This window comes from Terrapene carolina, unplaced genomic scaffold, assembly GCF_002925995.2.
Source record: "Terrapene carolina triunguis isolate 2854851 unplaced genomic scaffold, T_m_triunguis-2.0 Scaffold33891, whole genome shotgun sequence".
In the NCBI taxonomy this organism is placed as follows: Eukaryota; Metazoa; Chordata; order Testudines; family Emydidae; genus Terrapene; species Terrapene triunguis.
In genome coordinates, this window is record NW_020698242.1 from 10,903,807 (window position 1) to 10,931,679 (window position 27,873).

Consider the following 27,873-nt stretch of genomic DNA (forward strand, 5'->3'; position numbering starts at 1 on the left):
TGCTTTTGAAGCAGAACACTGCCAGGGAGGAGATGGCGGTTGCAATTCTGGACTCCTTCCCATCTACCTGCACCTTCCAGTAGAGCTCAGATAGCTATGTTAAGAGTAGCTATGGGAAATTAAGAGCAAAAGCTTTCTGAGATGGTGTCACTAGAAGAGAAATCTGTGTTAGGTAGGGGAAAGAATACAAGAACACTGCAGTACAGGAACAGGGGAAGCCATCAGAGACAGAAGTCTACAGGGGCACTGAAAAATAAACAAAACGTTCCCCGGGGAAGTGTCAGAAAAGCTGCTGAGAGGCATCAGAATGAACCACAGCACCATGGAATTCCTAACTGCTTCATTTACGCTGCACAGGGGGAAATACCAGATCACAGGCACTGGCCTAGCCAGAAATTACATTTCACAGCGGCTGCCATCCAGCAAGCGTGCGGAGGTGAAGGTCAGAAGTTCACCATATTTAGAGGATTTTTAGTTCTTTAAAAGGAGAACTTTAAAAAAGTCTTTAAAAAGATCCACTTAAAATGAGCTAAAACTGCATAAGAGTCTCCTCCAATCTGAACTGGTTTTGTCTGGAGTTCCATACTGGGGCCCTATAAAGGGAGCCATGATTCCCCCTTGGCTTCTAGTCAGATTCGGACTAGAGTCCAAGAAGGTCATGGGAGCAGCGAGCTTTGGGAGACAGCACGAGGGTACCTGTGGAGCTGTTTGCAGTGGAAATCCCCTCTTACTGTTGAATCCCACTTTGCTTCCCAAACCAAGGGCAGAGCTACCTCGGGTCTGTTTTTCCATCAAGGCTGCATTATGAGGAAGGGCCCTGGAGGGGGGCAAAACACACATTATTAGTCACTTTTGAGCCACGCAATAAATTGGCAGCAAATTTGCAGGTGAGGGTGTTGGGTTTTTGGGGGTGATCAAGTCTTCAAATTATTAGATTGGGCCGGTTGCAGGAAAGATTGAACATGACACTTCACTGAAGGATTTGCCTTCTGTAGGGATGCGCCTATGGCTAGAGCAGAGAGCATGTATATATTATATCTGCCATGTCGATTATTTACATGTTCCTCAACGTTGGCTTCTAAGAAATTTTGCTCTGATACATTCTTTTAAAAATGCGAGCATGCTCATTTCCCTCCTGTGTAGGTTCCCTCCCACTATGCAGAGCTGTGTCGCAGACTATATAGAAAGTACTGCCAGGGAGCAGTGTGGGGATTCTGTTTATATTCTAACAGGGATGTGTAGATTTTGGCAAAAAGGCCTTATTGAAAAGTGCATGCTTTTGTTCAGAGGTACCAGAGGCCGGGGTTCTGTCCTTGGCAGGAGAGAGCAGAAGCCTTCTTTACAATCCCTCCTCTGTCCACCAGGGGCCGCCTGTCAAGTAGTCATCGACTGAATGTTTTTGAGCATTTCATCGAAGGCCTCTCGGGACGGCGCCTCGGCGTTCTGGAAAGAGACCTTGATCCGGCTGTAGAGGCTGAAGGATTTCAGCTCCAGCCAGATGAACCCGAAACGATCGTCATCGAAGAGAATGAAGATGCCCGGCGTTCGTTCAGGGCTGGTGAAGCCATGTCCAGCAATGAGCCCCGTGCCATAAAAACTACAGAGAGGGAAAGAAGCAGGGAAAAAAACAACATGAAAAAGCCTCTGGCTGCACCATTGTGGCAGCTTAAGATGAATTTACTGTATCAGAGCAAACCTGAGGTCCATCTAGACCAGCCACCAGTGGCTAGGATCTGATGGTTCAGAGGAAAATCAAACGACCCCAGAAAGCACCTGAGTAGATAGGCCATGCTGCACAAAGGGGGGAGTTTTACCTGCTGACTTTGAAGCAATCAATCAGCTCGCGCCCCGCAGCGTGAAGTGCGATTGCCTCCATCTTCACAAGCATGAGAACAATGCTACAAACACGCACCTGCTCCTTTAAGTGCAGCTACAGTATCTGATTACGCTAAGGATCGGTACATGGGAGCTAACCTAACATCCCTGCACACGAGGATTTAACTTCCGTTTCAAGGATCAAACCAGACTATACAAAGGCTGATCGGCCTGGGACATGAGACCCGTGTAACCAGGCCACATCCTGGCTGTGGAGGAAAGGTGGGTAAAGTTCAGTGCAAAGCCCTTAGCACGCAGTGGGAAGGGCACATCTGAACAGTGTGTTGCTTCTAGTTTGGAATTGGGCCTTTGTGGATTCCTGGAATGACCCGCTGCGATAGTTAGCACAGATGTTTGGCTGAGGGTCGTTTCTGTTTAGATCCAGACTCTTCCCACCAGCCCTTTATTTAGCAAGGTGCCTCACTGAAGACAGCACCCCCACGATCTGAAAAGAAAGGGCTCAATCATGCTGCAAGGTGCTCTGCATCCCCACAGCTCCCATTCATTGAGGGTGCTGAGCACCTTGCAGGATTGGGCCCAAAGCGCACAAGCCCTGAAGCTGGGTCAGCGGGAAAGGGCAGCACATTCCCATGGTCTCGGGAGACAAGTGTGATGCACGGGTAGGACCCAGCTAGGGAGGATCCTGAGAAACAGGGAGAAAAGGAGCAAGTGGCTCATGGAGAAACAGAGCAATAAAGGGAAAATACAGGAGGGATTATGCCCCAAGGCACGATTGGGGCAGGATCTGCAGGGGAGGTGAGATAGGGACACAAGCCCCCCCACCGCTCGCTATCTGCCAGGAGATAAAAGGAGCAAAGGAGATTGCACTAGATGGAGCCGTAGAGGACACAGTACTGATAAGAGATGGTAAGCTCAGACTGAGCGCTGGGGCAGGGGGGTGAAGATCACAACACATGCTTTGGGTGTCAGTGCAGAAAGGCTCTGGGGGGTTTTCACCCCTATATTTTCCCCTTGGGTTCAGGTTGGATGTCCCGTCTGGGCAGGGGCGATGAGGGAGCAGTGCTAATAACGGGGCCTCTTTCCCGAGCAGGTCTCAGCTGCTTGCGTGGGGCAGGGCGCGTAGGAAAGGCTGATTAACCACATTCATTTACCACATCCGGCAGGTCCGGGGATAATCCTCGTTCCTTGATATGACTCCCACGGGCAGCACGAAAGGCTGTGAGGTTGGCGCCGACTCCTGGGCTGCTGCTGCCCCCGCCGCCTCAGTCCCCTCAGCCCCAGCATCGTCCTTCTGCGCAGGCTGCTCTGCTTGCTGCGAGTCACCCTGTCGGGAGCGGCCCTCCTCTTCGTCCTGCCCTTCCTCCTCCTCCTCCTGCTGCTCCCGGCGCACCTGCTCCTGCACCTCCAGGACGATGCGGGAGAGCTCATTGAAGTTGCGCAGGTTCTCGATGTCAGGGAGCTGGATGGGGTGCGCCAGGTCGATCTCCACCGTCTGCTGGCCAGCTGGGATATTGGGATCTCCCTGCAGCAAGGAACAGAAACCATGCTTCAGGACACTGCGGAACAGAGCTCATGCCAAAAGCTCAGACATCTGTACCGCTGCAGCTGGCTAACAAGTTTCCTCCACCCTGGCAATGCCCAGTTCCACAACAGCACCCCCCCGCTTGTCAATTAAAAGGTCCCACCCAAATCCCAGCAGCACAAGCCCCTGGAGCTGCCTGCATCACCCCCTTGCACCTGGGATACGCCACCAAGGCCCAACCAGTATGTGGAGACTTGTTCAGAACAGATGGGACAAACTGAGTGGCTGGTGACGTGGCAGGGTAGCCCTGCAAAGTTGAAGGGGATAGTCAATTTCAGAATGGCTTTCAATCACGACCACTCCCTGCAGGGGGAAGGAAGGAGAGTTTATCAGCCTGGTCTCAGTGCATGGCTGCTAGTGTTTGGGAGGGCGGGGGGGGGAAATGAGAATCTCAAATACAGGTAACCTGCTCATAACCAGATGTTCCCACAGAATGGACTGGGGGTGGGGGGAAGATAGTCTGGATTGAAAAGCATTTCACAGGCCAGCAGAAGCTCTGCACGGTAGGATTTCGCTGCTGTGCAGGCAGAAGACAAGACAGATCGTAGCTCAGCATTCTGGAAAATCCTGGCACTGGACTATTTGCCTAGATGGCATTTCCCCAAAGGCTGAGAACAGCCAGGCTAACGAGTGTCCTCACCCCAGGAAATTGTACGTGCTCCTACAGAACAATGAATTTGTTCCCACCAATCCCCCAGGTAAGTTGGCTCTGCTGTGACAAAGTTATTATACCCTTCTCTAAGTTACTTATCTGACCCCAATCACCATAGTGTCTGAGCGCCTTATTCTCACAGCATCCCAGTGCTATTATCCCCATTTTACAGATAGGAAACTGAGGAACAAGTCAGTGTAATACCCAGGCCCCTAAACCCCAGCAAAATCAATGGAAGCTAGGAGCCCAAATACCTTTGAGAATCTGGGCCTTAGCGACTTGCCCAAGGTCACACAGGCCGTCTGGCTGAGCAGGTAATGGAACCAGGTCTCCCAGATCCTAGGCTTGTGCCCTAACCACTGCATCCTCCTTTCCCTACCCCCGGCGATCACCTCTCACACAGATCCCCGACGCAAGGGAGAGCGAGAAGGGCTGCAGTTTACTACCCTGATTCCACGGCAGCTGGAACCTGTCGGGGAGCTCGGGAGAGAGAAAAAACCACTCACGGTTATTTTAGTCCCTTTGGCTTTCTTCCCATGAAAACTCAGCATGACAATCTCCAAGCCGTGGCTCCCGTAAGTTCCCTTGAAGAGACCTGGCTTTAAGAGGTCGTCAGGGCTGCTAGGAGGGAGGTAGATGCGTCGGTACGTCAAGCAGTTGCTGTGGAACAGAAACTGGTCAGGCAGTTTACAAGAGAACAACGCGATATTGATTCTTCGCCAAGAACTTAGGCTGCCCTCCACTCCCCTTGCCGGCCTTGGATCTTCTAAAGAGATTCTTTAACAAAAGGGGCAAGATCGTCACTTTCTGGCATTTTAAAAAGCACTCCAAATGTTGTATAGCACACCTCCCCCTACCCCACCTCTCCCAACCCCCCTTTACCACCTCCAAAGAGTCCGTTTGGCTAAGAGATCTGTCAAATCGGCAAAGGCTGCACTTGTACCTAAGCTACAGCATGTCCACCCACCCCTATTTCCGGCGGCACTGGAGAACCCAAGATGAGTGGAGCCTATTTAAAGATCTGTTAAAGCAATTAACTTCTGATAGCTCTGAAAATGACATTTACTGCTAGTTGGTACGTTCCCAGAAGCTGGGACTGTGTAATTTGTATAGTGCGGTATAAAGCATATTTCCTGCTAAAAAATATAATCAGCAGATGGCCTGTAGGGATGGTTGATATTCACACCATTTTAAAATTCAGTAAGATACATTTATTCATGTCTGAACATTGGTGACATCAGAGCAGACCTTTTGGAAGCCTTCTCAAACCATTGCTAGCTTTGAACACTCAGCAGCTGTTGCACATCCTCTTTATCTCCTCGCTGGTTGTCCCCTATGACGACGACCCATCATCATTCCTTCCATAATCATTTTTTCAGGGTTATTTTAATCTCCATGCCTGACGTAACCCAAGTACACAAGTTTGCGCCTGTTGATTTCCAAGAGGAGGGGCGGCTTCTCGCCAATAGTATTTCTAGAACAAACATTTGTTTTCTCCATCCAGAAGATATGCAAGAGTCTTCGCCAGAACCATATCTCAAAAGCTTCCGTTTTCTTTTTGTCAGCAACGTTAGTTTCCCACGATTCACATCCCTAGGTCGCTATTGAGAAAATTAAGCTTTTCACCAGTTAAACCTTCGTATATTGAGACACCATGGTTTTTCCAAACTTTTGTAAGGGAGGCCATTGCTGATGAGCTGTTCCTCGTTGTCTTCTGATTTCTTTGGAACAGCCTTCTTGATTGGATATGTGTGATCCCAGATATGTATATAGATGAATTCATCGAGTGCCTCTACAACTTGACTTAATCGTGCTGTCCTCGTGCATTCCATTTTTGTCAATCATGTCGATGTGCATGCATTTCCTTTTCACCTCATTCAGGGATAGTCTATATTAAAAACAGACTCCAACATTCCTTGCATTCCCTCAGTGGTTGTAGCAAAGAGCACTGTGTCATCACCTCAGTGGGAGATTATACTTCCTGCACTTTTCAATGATGCGACAGATGTTCACGATTTGATCATGCGTGCCTCATCCCTCTCTGAAACCATCCTGTTGTGATGGAAGTTCTGCTTTTATTCTTTGCTTTGTGCAATCCTGGATTATCTAGAGCAAAACTTGGCTTGTGTAGGATAACAAGATGATACTATTCTTATTACGCTGTTATGTAATCTTTCTTTGGTAAGGGCAGAAAGATTGATTCCCTTTGTCCAGCTGTCCGGCCAATTTCTAGTCATCCACACAGCATTGCAAATTTATCACGAGATCAATACCGAGCACTCTGTCAGGCTTTCCATGGAAAGGATCCAGTATCTCTGTTTACAAGCTCCCTGTGATCTGTACAAGTCTGGTTCATAATAATTTTCTTAAATTTATCAACAAACTCAAAGTGTCTTAACTTTCTAAAAGAAAAAAAAATAAAGAAAAAAAATACAACCCCCCGCAGTCACCAATCACTTCAACAGTTCTGCTGGTATGCTATCTACCACGGGAGCTTTCCCTGGCTTCACTTTCACATTAGCATGCATAATTTGTTCTTCCAGGATCGATGGCTCCACCTCTATACTCCTTTCTGTTGTCCTGTATTACGAGTGGCTCTGAGGAGGGATACAGATTGGCACAATAATCTCTTCACTGGCATTTGATAACATCACCTTCAGTGAGGGTTCCACCATCATGATCTCTTATTGGGTCTGATGACAGGGAAAATTTTTTGGTAAGTCTAACCACCGTAAACATCTCTTTTGTATTCCTCTTTGTGACTCTCAACCTCTGTGCATTTTGCTCTTCTGTATTTGCTCTTGTCTCATCTAACCTGCTTTTGGAGGCATCTGCTCAGTTCTTTGTACTTGCACCTTCATTTTTCAGTCTCTAAGCCAGGGGTAGGCAACCCATAGCATGCGTGCCAAAGGCGGCACGCAAGCTGATTTTCAGTGGCACTCACACTGCTCGAGTCCTGGCAACTGGTCCAGGGGGCTCTGCATTTTAATTTAATTTTAAATTAAACTTCTTAAACATTTTAAAAACCTTATTTACTTTACACACAACAACAATTTAGTTATATATTATAGACTTATAGAAAGAGACCTTCTAAAAATGTTAAAATGTATTACTGGCACGCGAAACCTTAAATTAGAGTGAATAGATGAAGTCTCGGCACACCACTTCTGAAAGGTTGCCGACTCCTGCTCTAAGCCATTCTTTTTCACTCTACATTGTTATTCTGCCAGCTCAAACATCATCTCAGTCAGCCATGCTACGATCCAATGCTGATTTTTCAGAATATGTGCTTTGGCAACTTTGAGCATGAGTTTTCATTTTATTCCAAAGTGCGTTTGGGGTGTTCTCTTTCTCCTGTGCCAATGCCACAAACCTGTTCTAGACAGAAGTCCCGTAGTTTTCGTTGATTTTGGACAGATCCAAACGTAGTGGATCTGCCAAACGTCTGATCTTTCAAGTTTTCATTTTATGATTGAAGCTAACAACTGACTGCCTGACCCACATGGTCTGCACTCGGGAAAGTCTTTATCCATTAGACCGTGACGCTTCCCAGGGGTTTCCAGGGCTGAGGCACCTTGCTACCACCTGCCCTTGTCTGTGCCTGCTGTGGGTCAGTTCCAACACCATCAGCCTCAGACAACACAAGCACTGCCCTCCAGCCCTCCATAGGCACTACCCTCTCTTCACAGGTCAACGAGAGACATCCACCAACCGTGAGTCCCCCAGGCATCTCCGTGTAGTGCCCCACCCTTGATGCACTGGACACTTACAGAATTCTCAGATCCTCTGTTCCCAAAAGGAACAGGACACCTCAGCTTACCAGATACACTGCAGAACTCAGCTCTGCTTCGCACATAGCACTTAGATTTGTTGGTAGCGAAAGCAAGTTTAACAAAGAACAGAGATTCAAATGTACCGGAAACAAAGGGTTACGTATAAAATACAATCATAACTTGCATACTAGAGCCTAAACTTAACTCACAAGATGCCCTGCTGTCTAACTGTGACCCTAAAGAATTGGGTTTGTTTAGTTTGGAAAAGAGAAGACTGAGAGGGGACATGATAGCAGTTTTCAGGTATCTAAAAGGGAGTCATAAGGAGGAGGGAGAAAACTTGTTCACCTTAGCCTCTGAGGATAGAACAAGAAGCAATGGGCTTAAACTGCAGCAAGGGAGGTCTAGGTTGGACATTAGGAAAAAGTTCCTAACTGTCAGGGTGGTTAAACACTGGAATAAATTGCCTAGGGAGGTTGTGGAATCTCCATCTCTGGAGATATTTAAGAGTAGGTTAGATAAATGTCTATCAGGGATGGTCTAGACAGTATTTGGTCCTGCCATGCGGGCAGGGTACTGGACTCTATGACCTCTCGAGGTCCCTTCCAGTCCTAGAATCTATGAATCTAAGAGCCACTGGCAGAGGGCCCATTGTAGTGCAACTCATATCAGGCCTGACACACTCATTACCCTCAACACATTGAAGTCATAACCAGGGCCGGCTCTGGCTTTTTTGCCGCCCCAGGCAAAAAAGCTTCCCGCCGCCCCCTGCTGGGGAGTGCGGCAGGGGAGGGCGCCGAGCCCAGCCACGGCCCAGCTCTCCCTGGCCGGCCGGAGCGCCGGGAGGAGGGCGGAGAGCCCGGCCGCGGGCCCGCTCTCCCCGGCAGCAGGAGCACCGGGGGGAGGGCGGCCCCGCTCTCCCAGGCCGGCCGGAGTGCCGGGGGAGGGCGGCGAGCCCGCTGCGGCTCTGCTCTCCCCGACGGCAGGAGTGCCGGGGGAGGGCGGCGAGCCCGCTGCGGCTCCGCTCTCCCCGGCGGCTGGAGCGCCGCGGGGAGGGTGGAGAGCCCAGTTGCGGCCCGCTCTCGGGCCTGAGTGCCGCCCCCCTCCAGGTGCCGCCCCAAGCACATGCTTGGTAGGCTGGTGCCTGGAGCCGGCCCTGGTTGTAACGTGTCTAAAAGGTGTCATGTAAGATACCACACATACACTGGTGACACGCTGGTCACAGAAAGCTTTGTGTCATGCATGTATGGGTAGTGCATGAAGAGTAATGTGAGAGAGCTGGAAATAGGTTCTTAAAATGCCTTTGGGAGGCAGTGCATACATGGAGCCTATCTAGACAAAGGAATGTGGATTCTCCTGTCTGACTGGAGGCAAAGGACAATGGAAGTTTCTTTACATATACGGTAAACAAAGCCAACAAGCGGCAGTTTAATAAGAACACCAGGGGACAAAGTCTGCACCCCAGGACAACTTCCTGGCTCTTGAGGCACAGACAATGGACTTTGGGTAATATAAAGGGAGCAATTAGACATTTGAGTTCTCTATCACTTGGGGAACAGCACCATTTTATTCTGTGAACATTGGTTCCCCTGTCCTGGAGGGCTGGAGATGCAGGTAACTTGATGTGAGTAAGAAAACTGCTTAGGCCAAGACTGAAACTTGCTAGAATTAAGCTTTAGTCACTAGAAAGCGTGCTTTATTTTGTTTTGTCTGTAACCATACCTCTCTTTTGCTCTTGCTTAGTATCACTTAAATCTCTGTCCTTTGTTAATAAACTTATTCTTGTTTTATTACAAAACCATCTCAGTGCTGTGTATTAAAGCGAAGTGTGAATCTTCAGGCGAACCTAACAGGCTGATGTGTGCTCTCTCTCTTTGGAAGCAACAAATCTAATAATTGCCATGTGTCCAGTGAGAGGGTCTGGACACTGCAGAGACACATCTCTGGGGGAACTCAGATTGTTACCTGCAAGGCAAGCAGCATCTTGAAGAGTTTGCTGGCAAGGCAGACAGGCTGGTGTGTCAGGGAGCCGATACAGCTTAGTGGCAGAAAGCTCTCACTTGCTGAGGCAGAGGGGTAACAAGTGGTTCACAGTCCTGGATGAAATCTCTCTTACCCAAATTCTCCTGGCTGTGATCCTTTTTTAATGAAACAACTTACCTTCTAGGTGAAAGATGCAGATTGAGTCTCTTTAGCTGCAGTTATAGTCCAAAAAATCCATTGTATTCACTTGCAAACAGGATAAACCTGTTTGTGTTTTCCTGTTTGTAATTTCCCCTGGAGACTTTGCAATCACTTGATTAGCATTTTGCTCAGAGCGTAAATATCCCCTGTAAATACTTCACAATGAAGTATACAATACTCAATGTACATGTAGACAGACTGACAGATAAACTTCTGCCTGAAAGAAACTTGTTTACCACTTCTGGGGCTGGCCCCAACTCACAGACCTTATAAAGCTGATTTCCAGCGTATGTGTACACACACCCCTTACATATTATCTGTACATACATTTCACAATGACAATGATGACCAGTGTGACACAGGCTTTCAGTAGAGACCTTACACAACACTGTGGCGAACTAGTACATAGATCCCAGACCCAGGGGATCTCTGGAAGCCTTATGCACCCAGTGTCCTCTGGTAGTCAGCACCAAGAGTTCCCTGACACAGACACTCAATCCCCTTCATTGCTGCATCGTTACCTAGTCAATTTGGTTGCTGGCCATACCGTCAGGTGACATCCATGTGCATAAGCATCTAGTGTGTTGGGTGAAGATGGTGTTTGTAAGGACCAGCTGATTACAGCAGCAGAATTCAACTAAACCCCTTCCTCTCTCCTTTTGTAAACCCAGACCATTGTTTCTCACTACTACTTTATGAGAGCTTACAGCTCCAACTTTCACATTCAGGTCCCCGATCACAAGGGACATCTCTTTGCTTGGTGTTTTAATGAGTGTCTTTCAAAGCCGTTCACAGAATCCTGCGCTGGGGACTACCTTGCTGTGGTGGGAAGGCTTGTACAATTTGAAGGTTACACAAAATCAAATGACCCAAAGCCATCTACTGGGCACACAGCTATTCCGAGTAACCGTATGGCCTATCACTGTGTTCCCCTGCTGCATCTTACCTTTCACTACGCTTACAGGAAGGGATTGTCTTACCACGTGTTTGTACACTGCTCAGTGAAACAGGGCCCAATCCAAATTAAGGTCCTGGGGCACTATCATAATCCTGGTAATGGACCTGATGAGGACCATTACATATGTTCATTTTCTGTGCAGAAAATACCACCCTCTCTACAAACACAGCAGAGGCCCCTAAAACAGGAATCTGTGGAAGGAAAAAGATCCATTCACTTGTGTTGCAGCAAGGTTATCAGCTAACCAGGAAGACTGAACCAACAAAACAGCGGTGTACTGGGCCAAGTTCAGATGCCCCTAACCCCAACGTTTAGGAAAGAGCTGGTCCCCTTACTCGTATTGGCTGGTGTAGATGAACTTCATCAAGATGAGCTCTTGCATGTGCTCATGGAAGATATCCTCCAGAGTCCGGCCCCATTCTTCCCTCAGCCACGTCCGGAATTCCTGCAGTGCACACAGAGGAGATACACGTAAAACCAACGAGCCACTCACAGACACTTTATAATTATGATGGTGCCTTAGCTGCACAGCTTCACTCTTGGCCATGCAACAGAATTCACGTAGACAGTGAGCAAGGGAAAAGCACATGTGCCCAGCTAGTTACAGAAACAAAAATACCTATTACTTTATACAGCCCTTCCCATCCCCTGCCCTCACGGCCCTTCATGAAAGGGGAGCAGGACCACTACCCCCATGTTAATGACAAAGAAACTAGGGCACAGAGTGGAAGCGACTTGTCAGACTGGGAATGGGACCCAAGTCCTTGTTGTCTCGGTCCTGCACCCCATCTCCTGGATCATGCTACATGGCGTATTGATCATCAGAAAGGAGGAAGAGTCAAAAACACTAAAAGATTGAGGAAAATAAATTCCATTGACTTGTAATATTTGTGCTCCTAAATCCTTCATGTGCTCTGAGAAACCTCCCGAAAGTGTCTCAACAGCAGCTCTGAGCAATCCCTGAAAAGCTACTACTCTAAGGTGAGTTACAATTTCATGACAACAGCATCCCCACTAAAGATATCTGCCTCTCAAATGATCTTCTGAACCTGCATTCTTTACCTTCTAAATACAGAACCTCCCGTTACCACACTCTCTCTCACACTTACCCAACACACTGTTTCCAAAGGACTGTGCACACATTATTCATCTGCTACGGAACTGACCAAAAACTTACCTCAACAATAGATCAGCCCTCTACCGGGAAACCCCTGGGGTAAAGGGTTGATTTTTTAGCTTCACAGATGGAACAGTTTGAAGTATGAAAACTCAGAGTCAGATTTTAACTAGATGGACTCCCTAACTGAACTTCTCAGAAATGAGCATCCCTACACCCTTGGGGCGACCCTAAACATCTGACTGCCAGAAGCCATGAGTGAGAGACGGGGTGGATCACTCTGTAACTGTCCTCCCCCCGTACACTCCCCGTGGAGCTCTGGTACGGTCACACTGCTGCAGCCAAATGCCCTTAATATCAGGCTCTGGAACACGGTACAGCAGTGAACAGAGAAACTCTCTCATGATACATCTGCTTTTTCCTCTTGACAGGCAGAGCTGCTGTATTTAATTCTATTACTCCTGCACTGCTAACTAAGGTTTTAATCCCTCGTCTCAGCAGACAGGCAGTAAAAGGAACCCCTCTTGCCATAATTACAAGAAAACGAGGCACGCAAGCATGGCTGATATTTAATATCGTGCCTGTTTGTGACAGGCCCAACTTCACACGGGTCTCAGCACCCTGGGAAAGCTGTGAAGAACGTGAAGGCTGCTTGCTTTATTCCAGACTTGGCTGTCAAAACGCAACCTGAGGGGTCAGACATGGCATAGGAAGAACAAGGACACAGTGACCCAAATCTTGCCACGTGCTAAGGAGTGGGGAGCTGAGGGTTGTTGTCTCGTAACCTTGGCACACAGACAGAAATGGTCCTTCACGCACTCCATTGTGTTTGGCTATTGCAGCACATATGGTGCAGCAAAGCAACCAATAATGCTCCAGTATTACAGAGGTCTCCCAACAAGGTGGTTGTAAAGTCTGAGTACTGAGCCGGTCCAGTGAACTGGAGTCTGAAGCCAGGCCTTACCCAGTGGCCGAAGAGGTTCCTTTGGATTGTGCGATGCACAACACAAATCTGCGTGTGATGATTTTCAAGGGGCAGCCCAAGGGCCAAGTGCAGCCCGTACCCGACAGTCTCCCTGCATCAGCAGGAGGAGGATAAATTTGGTCCACTACAAGTTTTACCACGGGCAAATTCAAACCACTAGTTATTTCTATCCATTAGAAAACCCTCAAGGACAGAAATTGCCACTGATCAGCCAGCTTTGTTTTTCCCAATACCTGTAAAATTATACACAAGTGGGCGCCTTAGGGGTCATATCCCAGCTCCCATCATGACCACACAGATCACAAAGATTTGGGACCTGACAGTAACGCCACACCCTGCTGTGCCTCACGTGCATTTAGATGGACATGCAAGTGACAGACTCTTTCCAGCCAGGCTGGAAGGGACGCTGTTACCTCCTGCCTTCCTCCTGACATTCGATGGTGATCTGTCTGGTTGCACTTCGTGGAGAATTCGTCCTTCTTTACGATCTGCAGTTATTGGGGAGAGTCGGTGAGCTGAAGTTAGCAGCAGGCTGATGTAACAGCGTAACAAAGGCTGCCTCAAACAGAATCCTAACACGACACGCTGGACGGCAAGGTTTACGCAGTTTGCCAGCCCCTCCTGGCTGCAATGACAAGGCAGCGGGACTCGATAGGTGACCGCTAAATATAACGGAGGCCAAGTGCTTCAGCCTCTTAATGCAGCAGCTCCATGCTCTGAGGAAAGGGAGCGAGTGGGCGTCATTCCAAAGGAGAATCCCAATGTCAAGCTGCCTTCTGCAATTGAGCCTCGTTTCAAGAAGCAGGATCTCCCTCGAGTTTGTTCCTTATACATCCCACCTACCCCATGGCTTATCCCAAGTACCCTCCCCAAGGCCCCTACAGGGGATGACTGGTCACAGTGCATACTTGGACACGTCAGTGCATGGGACCATTTTTATACACCCCTTCCCTTGACTGCCCGATGCTGGCTGATCCATCCTCACCAATGCAGGGGCACCAGCTGAAAGCAAGGCCTCAATGTGCGACCAGCCTAAAGATCAGAACTGACCAGGAGATGGCCTAAACCAGTGGCTCTCAACTTTTCCAGACTACTGTTCCCCTTTCAGGCGTCTGATTTGTCTTGCATACCCCCAAGTTTCACCTCACTTAAAAACCTCCTTGCTTACAAAATCAGTCATAAAAATGCAAAAAAAAGTCTCACAGCACACTATTGCGGACTTTCTCATTTTTACCATAGAATTAGAAATCAATTGGAATGTAAATATTGTAGTTACATTTCAGTGTATAGTATATAGAGCAGTATAAAAAAAGTCATCGTCGATCTGAAATTTTAGTTTGTGCTGACTTTGCTAGCGTTTTTTATGTAGCTTTTTGTAAGACTAGATGAGTTGAAGTATCCCCTGGGGTACGCGTACCCCCGGTTGAGAACCACTGGCCTAAACGATCCCTTGCGGTCACTAAAGGAAAGCCGATTGAGAGATGGACAGAGAAAAGCCTTGCGCGTGACCCATCACGGTAGTGATGTCACATTCTCTACCACTGGGTACTTTTGTTTACAGGCCCGTGGAATACAAACTCTTCCTCAGCGTGCGGTGCCCAGGTTAAGCAGCCAGACTCACCTGTGTGTGGGGAGGGGAGAGAGGCACAGGCTGGAGCTCACCTGGATATGGCCATTGTGGGGCCCCTTGTGGCCGTACATACACTCGACAGTCGCACTTTTCCTCTCCATTAAGTGAATCCGGAAAAGGGGCTTGAACCTCATTGGGTCATCCACGTGAGGGTCATGAGGGGGCAAGTACATCCAGCCAATGATAAACAAGCCATCTACCTGTGAAGAGGTGGGAGAAGCAAATGGAGTCAATGCTCCCCCGTCTTCATTCATTGGGCAGCAGCTGTTGCCTCAGCCCCAGAACCTCTCCAGTTAGGGAGTAAGGTGGCTCTCCCCCAAGGCACTGAGGAGCTGTTCTCAACAATCAGATGCATTTCCAGTGCTAGATAGCTGCTTTCCGGTGCCCAGATCCCAGCCCAAATAGACACAGTGCAGCCTCTGTGAGGGGGAAGAACCACCCTTTATAGGGCTTTGTTTCATGGGATAAGTGTTCACGTCTATTACTGCAAGCAGCTTGGTGCCAGATACGCATTGGGCTCTGGAGAGCGAGATTATGCTGAGGCTAGTCAAGCGCTAATTGGTTTGTGACGAGCTCATGCTGCCAGTGATTCTCTTACAGGGAGGACTTCTAGTCTCCATAATTATGTCTGGCTTTTGGATGATGAATTGTTGTGCGCTATTACTCACTGCCAGTAAGGAAAGCAATGATCCCCTTCACTTGCTAAGACGCGTGAAAGAGCCAGCCTTTCTTCCCCCCTCTCTTCCTGCAAACCTCATCGAATCCTCACCCCACAAAGGGAAAGCGGCTTTGAAGAGCAAGTATTCTGTAATGGAGATTTCTCCCGAAGACATAAGGAGAGATCGGCACTGCGGTCTCTCTTCACAAGCTAGCCGTAGTGAACAACTAAACCGGTGGAACTCCTTGCCAGGGAATGTTGTGATGGCAAAAAACCATAACTGGGTTCAAAAAAAAGAACCAGATAAGTTCATGGAGGATTGGTCCATTGAGGACTATTAGCCAAGATGGTCAGGGATGCAACCCCATGCTTGGGGCGACCCTAAACATCTGACTGCCAGAAGCCATGAGTGAGAGACGGGGTGGATCACTCCGTAACTGCCCTCCCCCTGTACACTCCCCGTGGAGCTCTGGTACGGTCACACTGCTGCAGCCAGATGCCCTTGATATCAGGCTCTGGAACACACATTTCTACAAGAGAGACTTAGGCTCAAAGCTTAACAAATTCAATGGGTTTAGTATGTTAAGCCGGCCAACCCATGCTCCTTGGTGCAGAGGTGCCGGAGGATATCAGAGGGCATCAGGCAAGCCTCTCTCCTCTGCCTCTCAGAGTAATCCCAATAACCCTAAATCCAGAGAGGCAAAGGACATTCAGCAGCTCTTCTGCTTCTCTAGACTTGGTCTCACTGTGGTCCTAACCCAAAGCTCATTGAAGTCAGTGGCTTTGGATCAGCCCCGCTGTCAGTATCATGTCTGACGTACTGCTCTTCAGGGACTAGTCACTATGCAGGTAAACGTATCAAATACTGTGGCAACGAGGCTATGAGGCAGCCAAGTGACCTGCATATGCAGCGTCTTTACCAAACTCTTCCTAATGCAACGCAGTGAATGCCAACTTATGCCAAAAGGCAGAAACATAAAAGTTTTAAAGGAGCTTGTATGAAATTGTTGCCAGAAGCTGATGCAAACAAACCTCTGGGACATCTCTGTACTCACCACCACGTTCAGCAGTCCCCCGTACGGCCCAATGTCTGGCTGCCACAGTCCCAAGATGTGTCGGTATCGGTGCAGCACTAGGGAATAGGAGACAAAGCAAGACATTTCACAATGAACGCAGCAAGAGGGATTTGAGGGGAGATGAGGAGGCTGCCATAAAAACTACACAGATTGTTGACCGACACCCCCTCAAACAGGGTCCTTACTGGGGTTGGGAGAGAGAATCCCAGTTCTCCCAAACCCAGTGAGAGGGGCCAATTCTGAAGACTTTCAAAAAGCCGTTACATGAAGCCGACTGCAAACGCACACTATTCTCCTGCACGGCTTCACGCCCGGCCGGGAGCAGTGGCAAGAGCTAGCTTTTCAAGGATTTACGAAGGCAGAGATCCAAGGACCAACTAGCAAATAACTTTCCATCAGAAAATCCTCTCATTGAGATCTGTCGATAGGCATCACATGCTCTGCTTGGAGCCTACGAGTGCAGGCTATCCACCTCCCTGACCACAAGTAAGATGTTCTCGACACCAGAAACCTCCGATTTCATAGAGGCGTGAATGCGGGGGGGATCTGAAACTTATAAGTAGGGGAGAGCAGGGAAAGCAAACAGCGTTTGCTTTAAGAGACCATCCCCTTCTTGTCCTACCAGACAGACGCACTCCCCTGCCTCCACTTAAGCACCTGATCCTTGTCGGATTCAGCCATTAAGATGGCAGCACACATGCCCCATAGTTCCTGAGCACGGCATCCAGAAGACTGGGTGTCATTACAGATTCAACACAGACAGAGGACCTTGGAGAAATCTCAATAGGTTACTGCATTTCAACATTTCCTCAAAGCTGCTCCCAAGCATCGTGTACTGGAGCATATCTTGTACTTTGGATCCTCATCTCAGAGCTAGTTAAGATTTAAAGCCTACCGAAAAAGGGGGCAGAAGTAGGAAAGTTTTCCACAAACTGCAAACACAAGTGATTCTTTGAAAACTGATACATACAGCCTGCTGCAGACAGGAGTCATAAGGAACTATGGTATAAGGTATCCACTACATCATATGCCTGCCTTCCGTGGAGAATACAGATCTGTTCATCTCAGATTCTAAAGATAAGCAACAGCTGACCCATAATATGAGAGTATATTTAATGGCCTGACGTGAACAAAGCCCTCTCCATCGCAGGCAGTGGTGCCATCGTAGGAGTAGAGAGGTTCTTTTACCTCTGTATTTGGCACTGGTATGGCCACAGCTGGAATCCTGCATCAAGTTCTGGTGTTCACAATTGAAGGATGTTGATAAACTGGAGAGGGTTCAGAGAAGAGCCATGAGAATGATTAAGGGATTAGAAAACCTGCCTGATAGCGATAAACTCAAGGAGCTCAACCTGTGTGGCTTAACAAAGAGAAGGTTAAGGGGTGACTTGATCTGTAAGTATCTACATGGGAAACAAATATTTTATAATGGGCTCTTCAGCCTAGCAGAGGAAGGTCTAACACGATCCAATGGCTGGAAGTTGAAGCTAGACAAATTCAGACTGGCAGTTTTTAATTTACCTAGGCCAGGCTGAGCTGGAGTGAATCCTGTTACTGGAAGAGTTTAAGCCCAAAGTGGACGTGTTAAAAAGTAACTGTATAGAACTAAACAAGAATATTTTCATTATTTAAATGCCAAAGCAAAGAGCCATATCTGGGATCAAGGACACTGCCGAGGGCTGTTTAAATCCCAAACAGCCCCATGGCTAGGGAAGAACTGGAAAGTGACACAGGAGAAACGAGAAATAGGAATGATTGGCCCAATGTCACTCAGCCCATGGAGTCAAGCGCAAATAGCAAACTGCATGAAGGATACAAAGTGGATCCGATTTAAAATAGTCTAAGGGAAGTTACTATGCACATACCATTTAATACACAAGAAACCCCACTCACTGATACCTGCCTCCTCCACCCTGTTTGTGTACCCAGCTGATAAATGCCAGTGGCTTTTAAGATTAGAATTGAAAACCTGACAGCTGCTGAACGCAGGCAGCACTGAACTGGAGGAAGAAAAGCTCTTCCATTAGAACCATCTTCCGGGCTAATGCTACAAATAACAGTCTTGTCTTAATGCCAGACTTTTAAATACAAGAAAGTGCCTGTCCGAAAGAGGAGAGACTTGTACTGAACAGGGTTCATAAACTCAGTTTCTGGGTAATCAGCCAGCTACAGATTAGTTCAAGGAAGGCCATGTTTGCTTAGGGAAAGTGGCTGAGTCATAGCAACATCCAGATCAGTGAGTCTGACACAATCACCCTTGGACTTGGATTAAAATCTGTTCAGCCTTCCAACGGCAGGCCAATCTAAGCGAGCAGTCAGAGGCTTAGATGCCCTTCTCTCGCCAATAACGTGAAGAGCTTTTTAACAGCTGTTCAGAGCCAGAAAACTCCCTCATCAGCTGAATGGGAATAGACTGTTCCCAGACAGAACCTGCAACCTGAGCAGCATTGAAAGTTAACTGCAGTCTCCACACCCTCTCCCTGGAACTTTCCAACAACCCCCTTTGGAGGTAGGCAAAGTGTCTCAGGTGGAGAGCGGATGGTCTGCATGGGGGGGGGGGGGGGGGGCTTTGTATTTTTTAAAAGGAAGTCTCCAGGAAAATGCTAACCTTTGGGCTTCCTACCGTGATGGCTTCATTTCAGATTCTGAGCAGCGCTGCAATGCCTGAGCCTGTCAGCTCAGCAGGTGCATTCCCTGCAGTCAAGACCTGGTTAGTTACAGCTCTGACTCCGACAAATGAGGGAGATTAGGGATAAGCCTGCCAGCTCTCTCCCAATTCTGATGGAAGAACCATACCTCTCTCCTTTCCAATGGGCTCCCCTCCTTTCTTTGTGCCTCCGAAGAGGTGGGGGAGATAGAGATGCTCCCTAAGAAGGGGTCCCTTTGGGATATAGGCCCCTCTCCCCATCAACGGGCTCTGTGTAAGGATTTCCTTCTGGTTGTCCTGGGCCAGGGTCAGCTTTTCTGGCTCCAACGCATGCTGCCCCTGGTCAGGAGAGGTTACCTCCAGTAGGCTGATGGATGTGTCCAGTCTCAGCAGCTCATTCAGGTAGCCAACAATGGATGGCCAATTAGCATCAACTGTGGCAATGTCTGCAACAGAGGGCTTGTCCACACAGGGACACTATTGTGAAGTGAGCTGGAGTGAGAGTTTAAAGCAGGATAGCTATTCCCTCATGTAGACAAACCCAAGGATGCATCTGCTGGAAACTGACCATGACCCACCATTCACAGGACGTCAGGCAGCCATCAGATAGGAGGCCATTTGAAAAAGGGATTGTATTCAGTCAGGGAAGGGGCAGGAGGAGGTACAGTCCCCCAACTCCCTTAGGAGGGAGTTTGCTTTGGCAAGCTCCAATATCAGTGTTATCCAGCTATTATGAGATAAGAGAAATATAGAGAACGCTACTGAGTCCATCCCATGCAATTCAACCAAGCGAGATCTACGCAGCTGGGACATGCCCCAGAGAACAGCACAGCGATGCTGTTATAGCCCTGGAGATATTCTTCAGAAGGGGATGGGGACCACTTCAGATGCCATGAACGCTAACTAAATATTCTCTCATCGCCAGCATCTGGCTTCTACCACCTGGTGACTTTAAACACAAATACTAGGTCCTGGAGTTTTCTGTGAAATCTGCAATCTCCAGAGCCAGGGGAGTTGGGAATGAATGAAAGGAAGCTAAATCAATGACCCGTCACAGCTGTGTCTGCAGTTCTTTAAGGCTCACCTACAGAGGAAACCGGCATCAGACGTCGGTCATTTGGGAGGGTGGGGGAACAACCAAGAAGTTCACCATTGGAGAAACAGCCTGAAATGCAACTTCAGAGCTGCTGAAAACACACTCACTAGATCAATTATTCACTAAATCAGTAAAGCAATTCGGATTCCTGCTGGGCAGCTTGGTGTCCCCGTTTCACTTCATTCCAGGTGGAGACCTGGGCTGGTGGGTGCATGAGAGGGTCCAACTCAGACATGATGACCACAGGTTCCCGTTATGAAACAGTCACTGCTTGCCAGGCTACTTCACTCATCCTAGCTCACGCTGAAGTCGTCAGCTCCAGGGCTGCTTCAAACCCTCGTAGGCTGAAACCCAATGGCTGCCTTTAAGGCTTTAGTGCAGGTGAGTCCATAGCATCCACACCACATGTTAGCACATGCCATGAAACCGCACTCCCAAGCGCCAGTGAGTTAGTAACTCCATCCTGCATTACCCTCCTCTGCAAAATAACCATGCTATCACCCCCCCACTGATAGCAGAGGTGGCTTTAGACATACCCCCCAGGACAAAGCAAAACTGGTTTCTCTCACTCGATTTCATTCATTAGATCAAAGTCCCACCATGTTCCAGACCCAGAGCATTAGACCCTCAGGCCTTGCTATTCTTCCCTTAACCATGATAAGAGTTATGTATGCTCATGGAGAAAGGACTCTTTGTTGCGCGTAGCTGCTCCATTGGAGATGTACATCACAGGCTCTGAAATACTATGGAGACCTGCTCTCTTTAGAGCTGTTTGCAGCGCAGGGCACAGAACGGTATTCTGGCATACTGGGAAGTGTGCTAACAGAGCAGATAGTACTGGGACTCTCAAATTTTGCAACAATAAAGGCAGAATTGGTAGTTTTCCGATAGCACAAGGATGGCACTTGATTTGGATAAAGTGACATAGATCACATCATTCAGAGCAAGTCTGAGTGTGGTAAGCAGGACTCTACAATCTCTGTAGATCTATTCAGGTTCTTATACTGCATCCCTCACCATGGTATCGGAACACTCTCTCCATTGAAAGCAAAGGTGGCCATGGACTAACTAGGCTTAGCAAAATACCGGGGGGTGGGTTCGTTTTGTTTTTTTGTCTTTTTTTTACAGTTTTGACTGTTATCAATATTTTTAAGCTTCTTTTTATTTGTATCTGTTTAAATTTTCACAACCGTGCAAAATTTTGGGTTTTAAGCATTTTTCATCAAGTTAAATTTTCACAGTCACAGGAAATTATGGGGAGGGTTGGACAATCTTTATTTAATGACAACAGATGTTGAGATTCAAAAAGCTACACTGCAAGTTAACACACAAAATGTCAACATCACATGTCAAAATATACAGAGTAAATACCCTTCAGTCAAACTCTAAGAAATTCTCAAGCAGCCTTTTGTCTTACTTTGCCTATCTGTAAATTTCTATCAGCATCATTGGAAATATTTTTTCACTGGTTTGCATGCGGCTGGTAGATCATTTACTGATAAAACACCAACCTTTCCAAGCCTAACTACAGCACAGAACTTGGGGTTATGTTTGGACTGCAGGTTGCACTAGAAGGCGCCAAGGTAAAGGTGATCCCTAATGTACTGCCTGTGAGCCAACCACAGCTGATTACTACAGGGTCACTCGGTATTTTCAGGTTTCAGAGGGGTAGCCGTGTTAGTCTGTATCAGCAAAAACAACGAGGAGTCCTTGTGGCACCTTAGAGGCTAACAAATTTATCTGGGCATAAGCTTTCGTGGGCTAAAACCCACTTCATCAGATGCATGGAGTGGAAGATACAGTAGGAAGATATATATACACAGTACATGAAAAGATGGGAGTTGCCTTACCAAGTGGGGGGTCCGTTCTAACGAGACAATTCAATTAAAGTGGAAGTGGGCTATTATCAACAGGAGGAAAAATCACTTTTATAGTGGTAATCAGGGTGGCCCATTTCAAACAGTTGACAAGAAAGTGAGAGTAACAGTAGGGGGAAATTAGCATGGGGAAATTAGTATTTAGTTTCTGTAGTGACCCATCCATTCCCAATGCCTACTGTATTTTCCACTCCGTGCATCTGATGAAGTGGGTTTTAGCCCACGAAAGCTTATGCCCAAATAAATTTGTTAGTCTCTAAGGTGCCACAAGGACTCCTCGTTTTTTCAGTATTTTCACTAAGCTACATGCACCCAAGGAAACTTGAGTTTAAAGGTCCCATGAGCAGCGGGATCATGGGGCTTTCTAGCATAATTTTGATTCCTAAACAGGTTCAGATTTTCAGGGTGTACATAAGCGGAGACCCCCAGCGCTCATTCACACACCGGCAGAGTTCACATTCTATCAAGGTTACATTTCAGGATCTCTCCCTACAGAAGGAGGATAGGTTGATCAATGGCTATTAGGCAAGTTGGTCTGGGATGCAAACCCACGCTCTGAGTCCCTAAACCTCTGATTGCCAGAAGCTGGGACTGGATGACAGAGGATGGATCACTCAATTGCCCTGTTCCATTCATTCCCTCTGAAGCATTTGGCACTGGGCACTGTCCAAAGACAGGACACTGGGCTAGATAGTGTCATTGTATGACCCAGTATAGCCGTTCTTATGAAACTTCCCTTTGTTAGGATTAAATAAAAATCCTGAAGTCCAGAGTGCTTTTTATTTTATTGGGGGGAGGGAGCAAGAAGGAATTCCCCTCTGTAAATGACATGCCTCCAGCAGTGATTCCTGGGCTGCTGAAGTCCAGTGATCTCCCCCTTAGATATCAGAGAGAGGGGACTACAGTTCAGAGAAATCTATGGGAAACTTTCAGAACTGACAACACTTAGACTCAGCCAGAGGGACAAATAAAGGGGACGTCTCTGCCCACACCCAAGAAAAGGCTAACTGATAACACTCACATTCCTAGTTTTGTCTATCTAGGGAAGTGGTTCTCAGCTTGCGGACCAGTCAGCACACAGCTGTGGCCCATGTGACATCCTCAGGGCCATATAGGTAGTATTGGATGCGGCCCACAATGGTAAATAGGTTGAGAACCGTGGATCTAGAGCCTATTAGGGTCATTTCTGGAGCTGGATGGAGTTGGTCCCAAGAGCAATGCAAGCAGCTCTCCTCCTTCCCCTAATGGCAAGCTGGAATGTGTTACCTCCACAGTACACTCAAGCCCACTGCCCTGGAAAGCATTTGCTACCTGTGCCTAGTTAGTTTCCACCAGTGCCAATCCTGGATAGGATGCTCTCCTAACTCCAAGCACTTCACCAGAGGGGTGAGTACTATTATCCCTATAAAAAGAACAGGAGTACTTGTGGCACCTTAGAGACTAACAAATTTATTAGAGCATAAGCTTTTGTGGGCTACAACCCACTTCTTCGGATGCATATAGAGCACTCCTGTTCTTTTTGCGGATACAGACTAACACGGCTGCTACTCTGAAACCTGTTATTATCCCTATGTTACAACTACCTAAGGTGTCACCTTAGAGGGTCAGAACAAAGTGCATGAGAACCAAGTCATGGGAAAGCCTGGATGACAGCTCTCCTTATTCTGCCCCCGAGGTAGTTGCTCGCAGTAACTTCACACGCCATGCAGCGCCTTGTGCGTGCTCAGTGCAGAAAGCATTAACTAATGGGAGGTACGTACGGCAGGTGTAAACATCTCTGTACTCCATGTGTTCGTAGTCGGGAAGGATTTTCATAAAACGCCCCGACTTCACTCGTGGATTTATACCTGGACAGACACAGCAGGGTAAGTACCAGAGAAGTTGATTCCCCTCTGACCATCACATAACGTTAATCTGAACCAACCAGACAGGAAGGTCAAGTCCCTTGTTGACTTAAGGCGCACTTCTTCAGCCCCCAGCCCAAATCAGCCACTCAGAAGAATTCGGCACATTTTATGATTCCCTCATAAGTTATCGATGTCACCGAACAAATTCCGAGTGAAGTCTGAGCTTATCGTAGGGTAGGTCTATACTTACCTCCGGGTCCGGCGGTAAGCAATTGATCTTCTGGGATCGATCCCAGAAGTGCTCGCCGTTGACGCCGGTACTCCAGCTCGGTGAGAGGAGTACGCGGCATCGACGGGGGAGCCTGCCTGCCGCGTCTGGACCCGCGGTAAGTTCGAACTAAGGTACTTCGACTTCAGCTACGTTATTAACGTAGCTGAAGTTGCATACCTTAGTTCGAAGTGGGGGGTTAGTGTGGACCAGGCCTCAGTCTATGCAAGACAAGAGCAACCAAAGGCTTTTTGCTCTTTTCAATCTTCAATCCAGCTAATTGTTTTCAAAACACCATCTAGCATCGGTTTCGTTATGCCCTCTAAGATCTTGGGTTTGGCTTTATTCCCCATTGTCTTAGTGTAGCATGTAGAATAGAACAAACATTCATTGTTTGCACCTTCAAGCCTGAATTCTGCCAAGAGTTCCAAATAAATGTTGCTGAAACTAAAGAGTCCTGCATGACACTAGAGACCGAGGACACACCGCCGGGCAAGCCTTTCAGGAAAGCTGAGCAGGAAAGTACCAGTAGGTTTGTAAACAGAGATGTTTGTTGAATCTAAACTGATGGCAAGCCAAGGATTTCATATCCCTGCAAACCAGGGTAAGGTTCAGGAAAGGAGGAATGAGCTGACAAATGTTCTGACTCTGCAGAAGTCTGGAGAAATGCACAGGTCAGGATTCAGATGTGTGGTAAGAGATTCTTTATTTACAAATGGAATAGAGTTTATGGCATGCTTTCTACAGGGAAAACACTATGTTCTACGGTGCTAAATGCTCACCAAGGACCTATTGCAGTGGAAGGAGACTAAAGATGTTAAACATATTAAGAGGCACTTTGAAGTGTAAAGAAGCAGTGGGAAAAGTTGCAAAAACAGGACCATATCAGGTACATGATCAATAGATAATTTGTAACTATACCACCATTCTGGCTATGATGAAAGCCGCACTGCACAGCAAAGAAGGGTCTGACGTGACTGAGGTTTCCTTACAGACATTTTCAAAGCATTGCATACACTCGAGTTCCCCTGTATGGTCTCCCAGGGAGGTAAGTGGTACCATTCCCATTTTACAGATAGGGTAACTGAAGCATGGGAAGGTGAAGTTACTTGGGTCAAGGCCACACAGCAATGGTCTCAGAGCTGGGATCAGAATTCAGGATTCCGGGCTCCCAACACGAGGTTCAATGCACCAGTCCACCACCGCCTCTGACAGTCAGATAAAGCACAAGGTCCATTTGCAAGGAGCCAGACATCCTGGGGCCAGCAAAGCGCACTCAGGACTCTCACTCTGGTGACCTACGAAGACAAACGCTTTCATTTTTAACAAGCTGAGCCCTGCTTCTTGTAAAGGGCCGCGGGACCGTAGACCAACCACTGGAGCCAATGGTTTGTCACTGCTGATTTCCTAAAGATCCTGGGTTGTTCCATCCCCTGCTAGACCGATTCAGCATCAGCCTTTGGGACCCAGGAAACGCCTGGGTCCCAAGGACAGATCAATTCACTACTGCGGGGCTTGTGTCATCCAGGCTGCTGCCGAGGCTGTTGCAAGTGCTCTCCCAGCTGGTACCTGCAGCTGAACCAGCTCCTGTGATAAACAGCCAATGTAGCCTCTGACCCGTTAGCACGAGAAGCAGCTTGATCTTGCTAAGCAGGGGACTCCTATATTCAAATGCCAGTTTGGGGTCAACTAATCTGCCTGTTCTCCCCCACCCCCCGTAAAATGGGGATGAAACTCCCCTACCTCCCAGGGGGCTTGTGCTGACCAAGCAATTTGTGTTTGTAAAGCACACACATGCAAGTGGCAACATTCATCATAACGCATGGGCTGCGGCTGCTTATTTGGAGAGGTGTCCTGGAGACGAGTTGTGACGCTGTATGGAATCTGGGGGACACTCGAGGATATTATGAATATCATTATAAAAGTGTAATGAGTTAGGCCATGTAAGGTATCTGCAAAAATGTTATAATTTGCCAAATATGATCATCTCATGTACGTGTTTGTATTATGAGTTATAGATAAATACGTCTGTCTGTTTTTCAACCTTGTGCTACGCTTTGGGTGACACCCCCAGACAGTTTGGCATCAGCACTGCCTAGCCTGCTTGATGGCCCATTAAGGACCATCGGCTATACAACTGACCCATTGAGAGAAGGCAGATACACCTTATGACTCAGCAAGGCGCACAGGGACATGCCTATGGACAGAACTCTAAAGCTTTTAAGCCATGTGCTGGGCAGCTTGTGTTTGAAACAAAGAAAGCACAGGCCGCATGGCAAAAGACTATAAAGGGCAGCTGCATCTTCTCCATGTCTTCAATCGTGTTTCTTACCTCTGGAGGAACTTTGCTACAAACTGACGCTCTGAACAAAGGACTGAATGACCCATCCAAGCTGTGGATGTGTTCCAGAGGGACTTGCAAGCCAGCAAAGTCACCAATACTGCTAGGAACCTGATATATGGACTTTGAAGTCTTTAGATGTATGTGACTGTTTTACCATTTAACATCTCTCTTCTTTCTTTTTTCTTTATAATAAACCTTTAGTTTTAGACACTAAAGAATTGGCTGGCAGAGTGGCATTTTGGGTAAGATCCAAACCTATACTGACCTGGTAACATGGCTGACCCTTTGGGGTGAGAAGAACATTCTGTATATGTGACCAGAGTTATTTTAAATAACTTCTCACTGAACCGGACCTAGGTGGTGATTGGGAGCCAGAGAACTGGAATGCAATAAAGGGGGCGGTGCGATTTCTTTTTTGCTTCTTGATAACCAGTGTGGAGGATGAGAAGCACAGTTTGAGACTGGTTGGGGAGTTTAACTTCAGTGTTACCCACCAGTCTTGGGAATATCTGCTCTCCCTTTTGCAGCCTGCTCTGACCTTGGCATTTCCAGTGAGGGCTGCCCCAGGCACCACGGATCACACAAGTGTTGGCACTTCTGCATAGACCCAGGACAGTCGGGTCCCCTTTCTCCTGCATGAGGTGGTTTGGAATGTAGGGGGCAGGGTGACGAGAGTAAAGGAACAGATAACCTCCCCATCCCCCTCTGTGTGTGTCAAGTTGCAATAGGTGTTCCACAGAGAATCACTGCCCTGACCTTCCCCTAAGGGGAAGCCCAGGCACAGTAGAGTGATGGTGGACAGAAGCTGCTTACACTGGGGGAAAGGAGTGGAACATTGTTTCAGAGGACCATACAAAGATAAAGCCTGCTCTGATGAATACAAGTTACCCACTGGCCAGAAAGGGGCAAACCAAACAGTTGAGGATACTTTTAAAATCCTACTGACAGATTAAAAACTGTCCTCAGATTTGGGTGAGCGGTTACCAGTTGCTAAACACGCTAGCCACAAACTAATAGCTATTTCCAGAAACCCTCAGACTCTGTGGTTTCTTCCAATCAAAGGGGTATTGAGAGGCAACAGCGATTCTTGATATCTGTCTGGCATTAAAGCGCTGTGGTAGTCAAACTCATTACAGCTTTAGAGATGAAATCTCTGCCACGAAATACAGAGTCTGTTTCAAATGCCCAGGATAAAGATTCAGTGCAAATTCACTTTTAAAAATGGAACTAAACAAGAACAGGAGCATACAGACCTGCACTGACTTCACTACTTACGTTTGGCATAGACATCTCGACAGGACACTCCTGTGATCTCCAGTTTCCGTAAGTTCTCGCAGACACCA

General features: G+C 47.7%; 1 protein-coding gene across 2 annotated transcripts; it reads right to left on the reverse strand.

The window, feature by feature from the left end:
• Window positions 1–1,357: 1,357 nt before the first annotated feature.
• Window positions 1,358–27,873, reverse strand: FBXO31 (F-box protein 31). 2 transcript variants are annotated; one of them, XM_026663660.1, is made up of 9 exons: window positions 27,806–27,873; window positions 23,832–23,918; window positions 16,431–16,507; window positions 14,750–14,917; window positions 13,501–13,575; window positions 11,321–11,430; window positions 4,577–4,730; window positions 2,988–3,358; window positions 1,358–1,597 (listed from the first exon to the last, which is right to left on the reverse strand). In XM_026663660.1, the coding sequence occupies exons 2-9, from the start codon at window positions 23,884–23,886 to the stop codon at window positions 1,375–1,377; spliced, it is 1,233 nt and encodes a 410-aa protein (XP_026519445.1). In that variant the 5' UTR covers window positions 23,887–23,918; window positions 27,806–27,873; the 3' UTR covers window positions 1,358–1,374. The 2 variants fall into 2 exon arrangements, with proteins under 2 accessions (XP_026519445.1, XP_026519447.1); XM_026663662.1 differs by lacking the exon at window positions 23,832–23,918.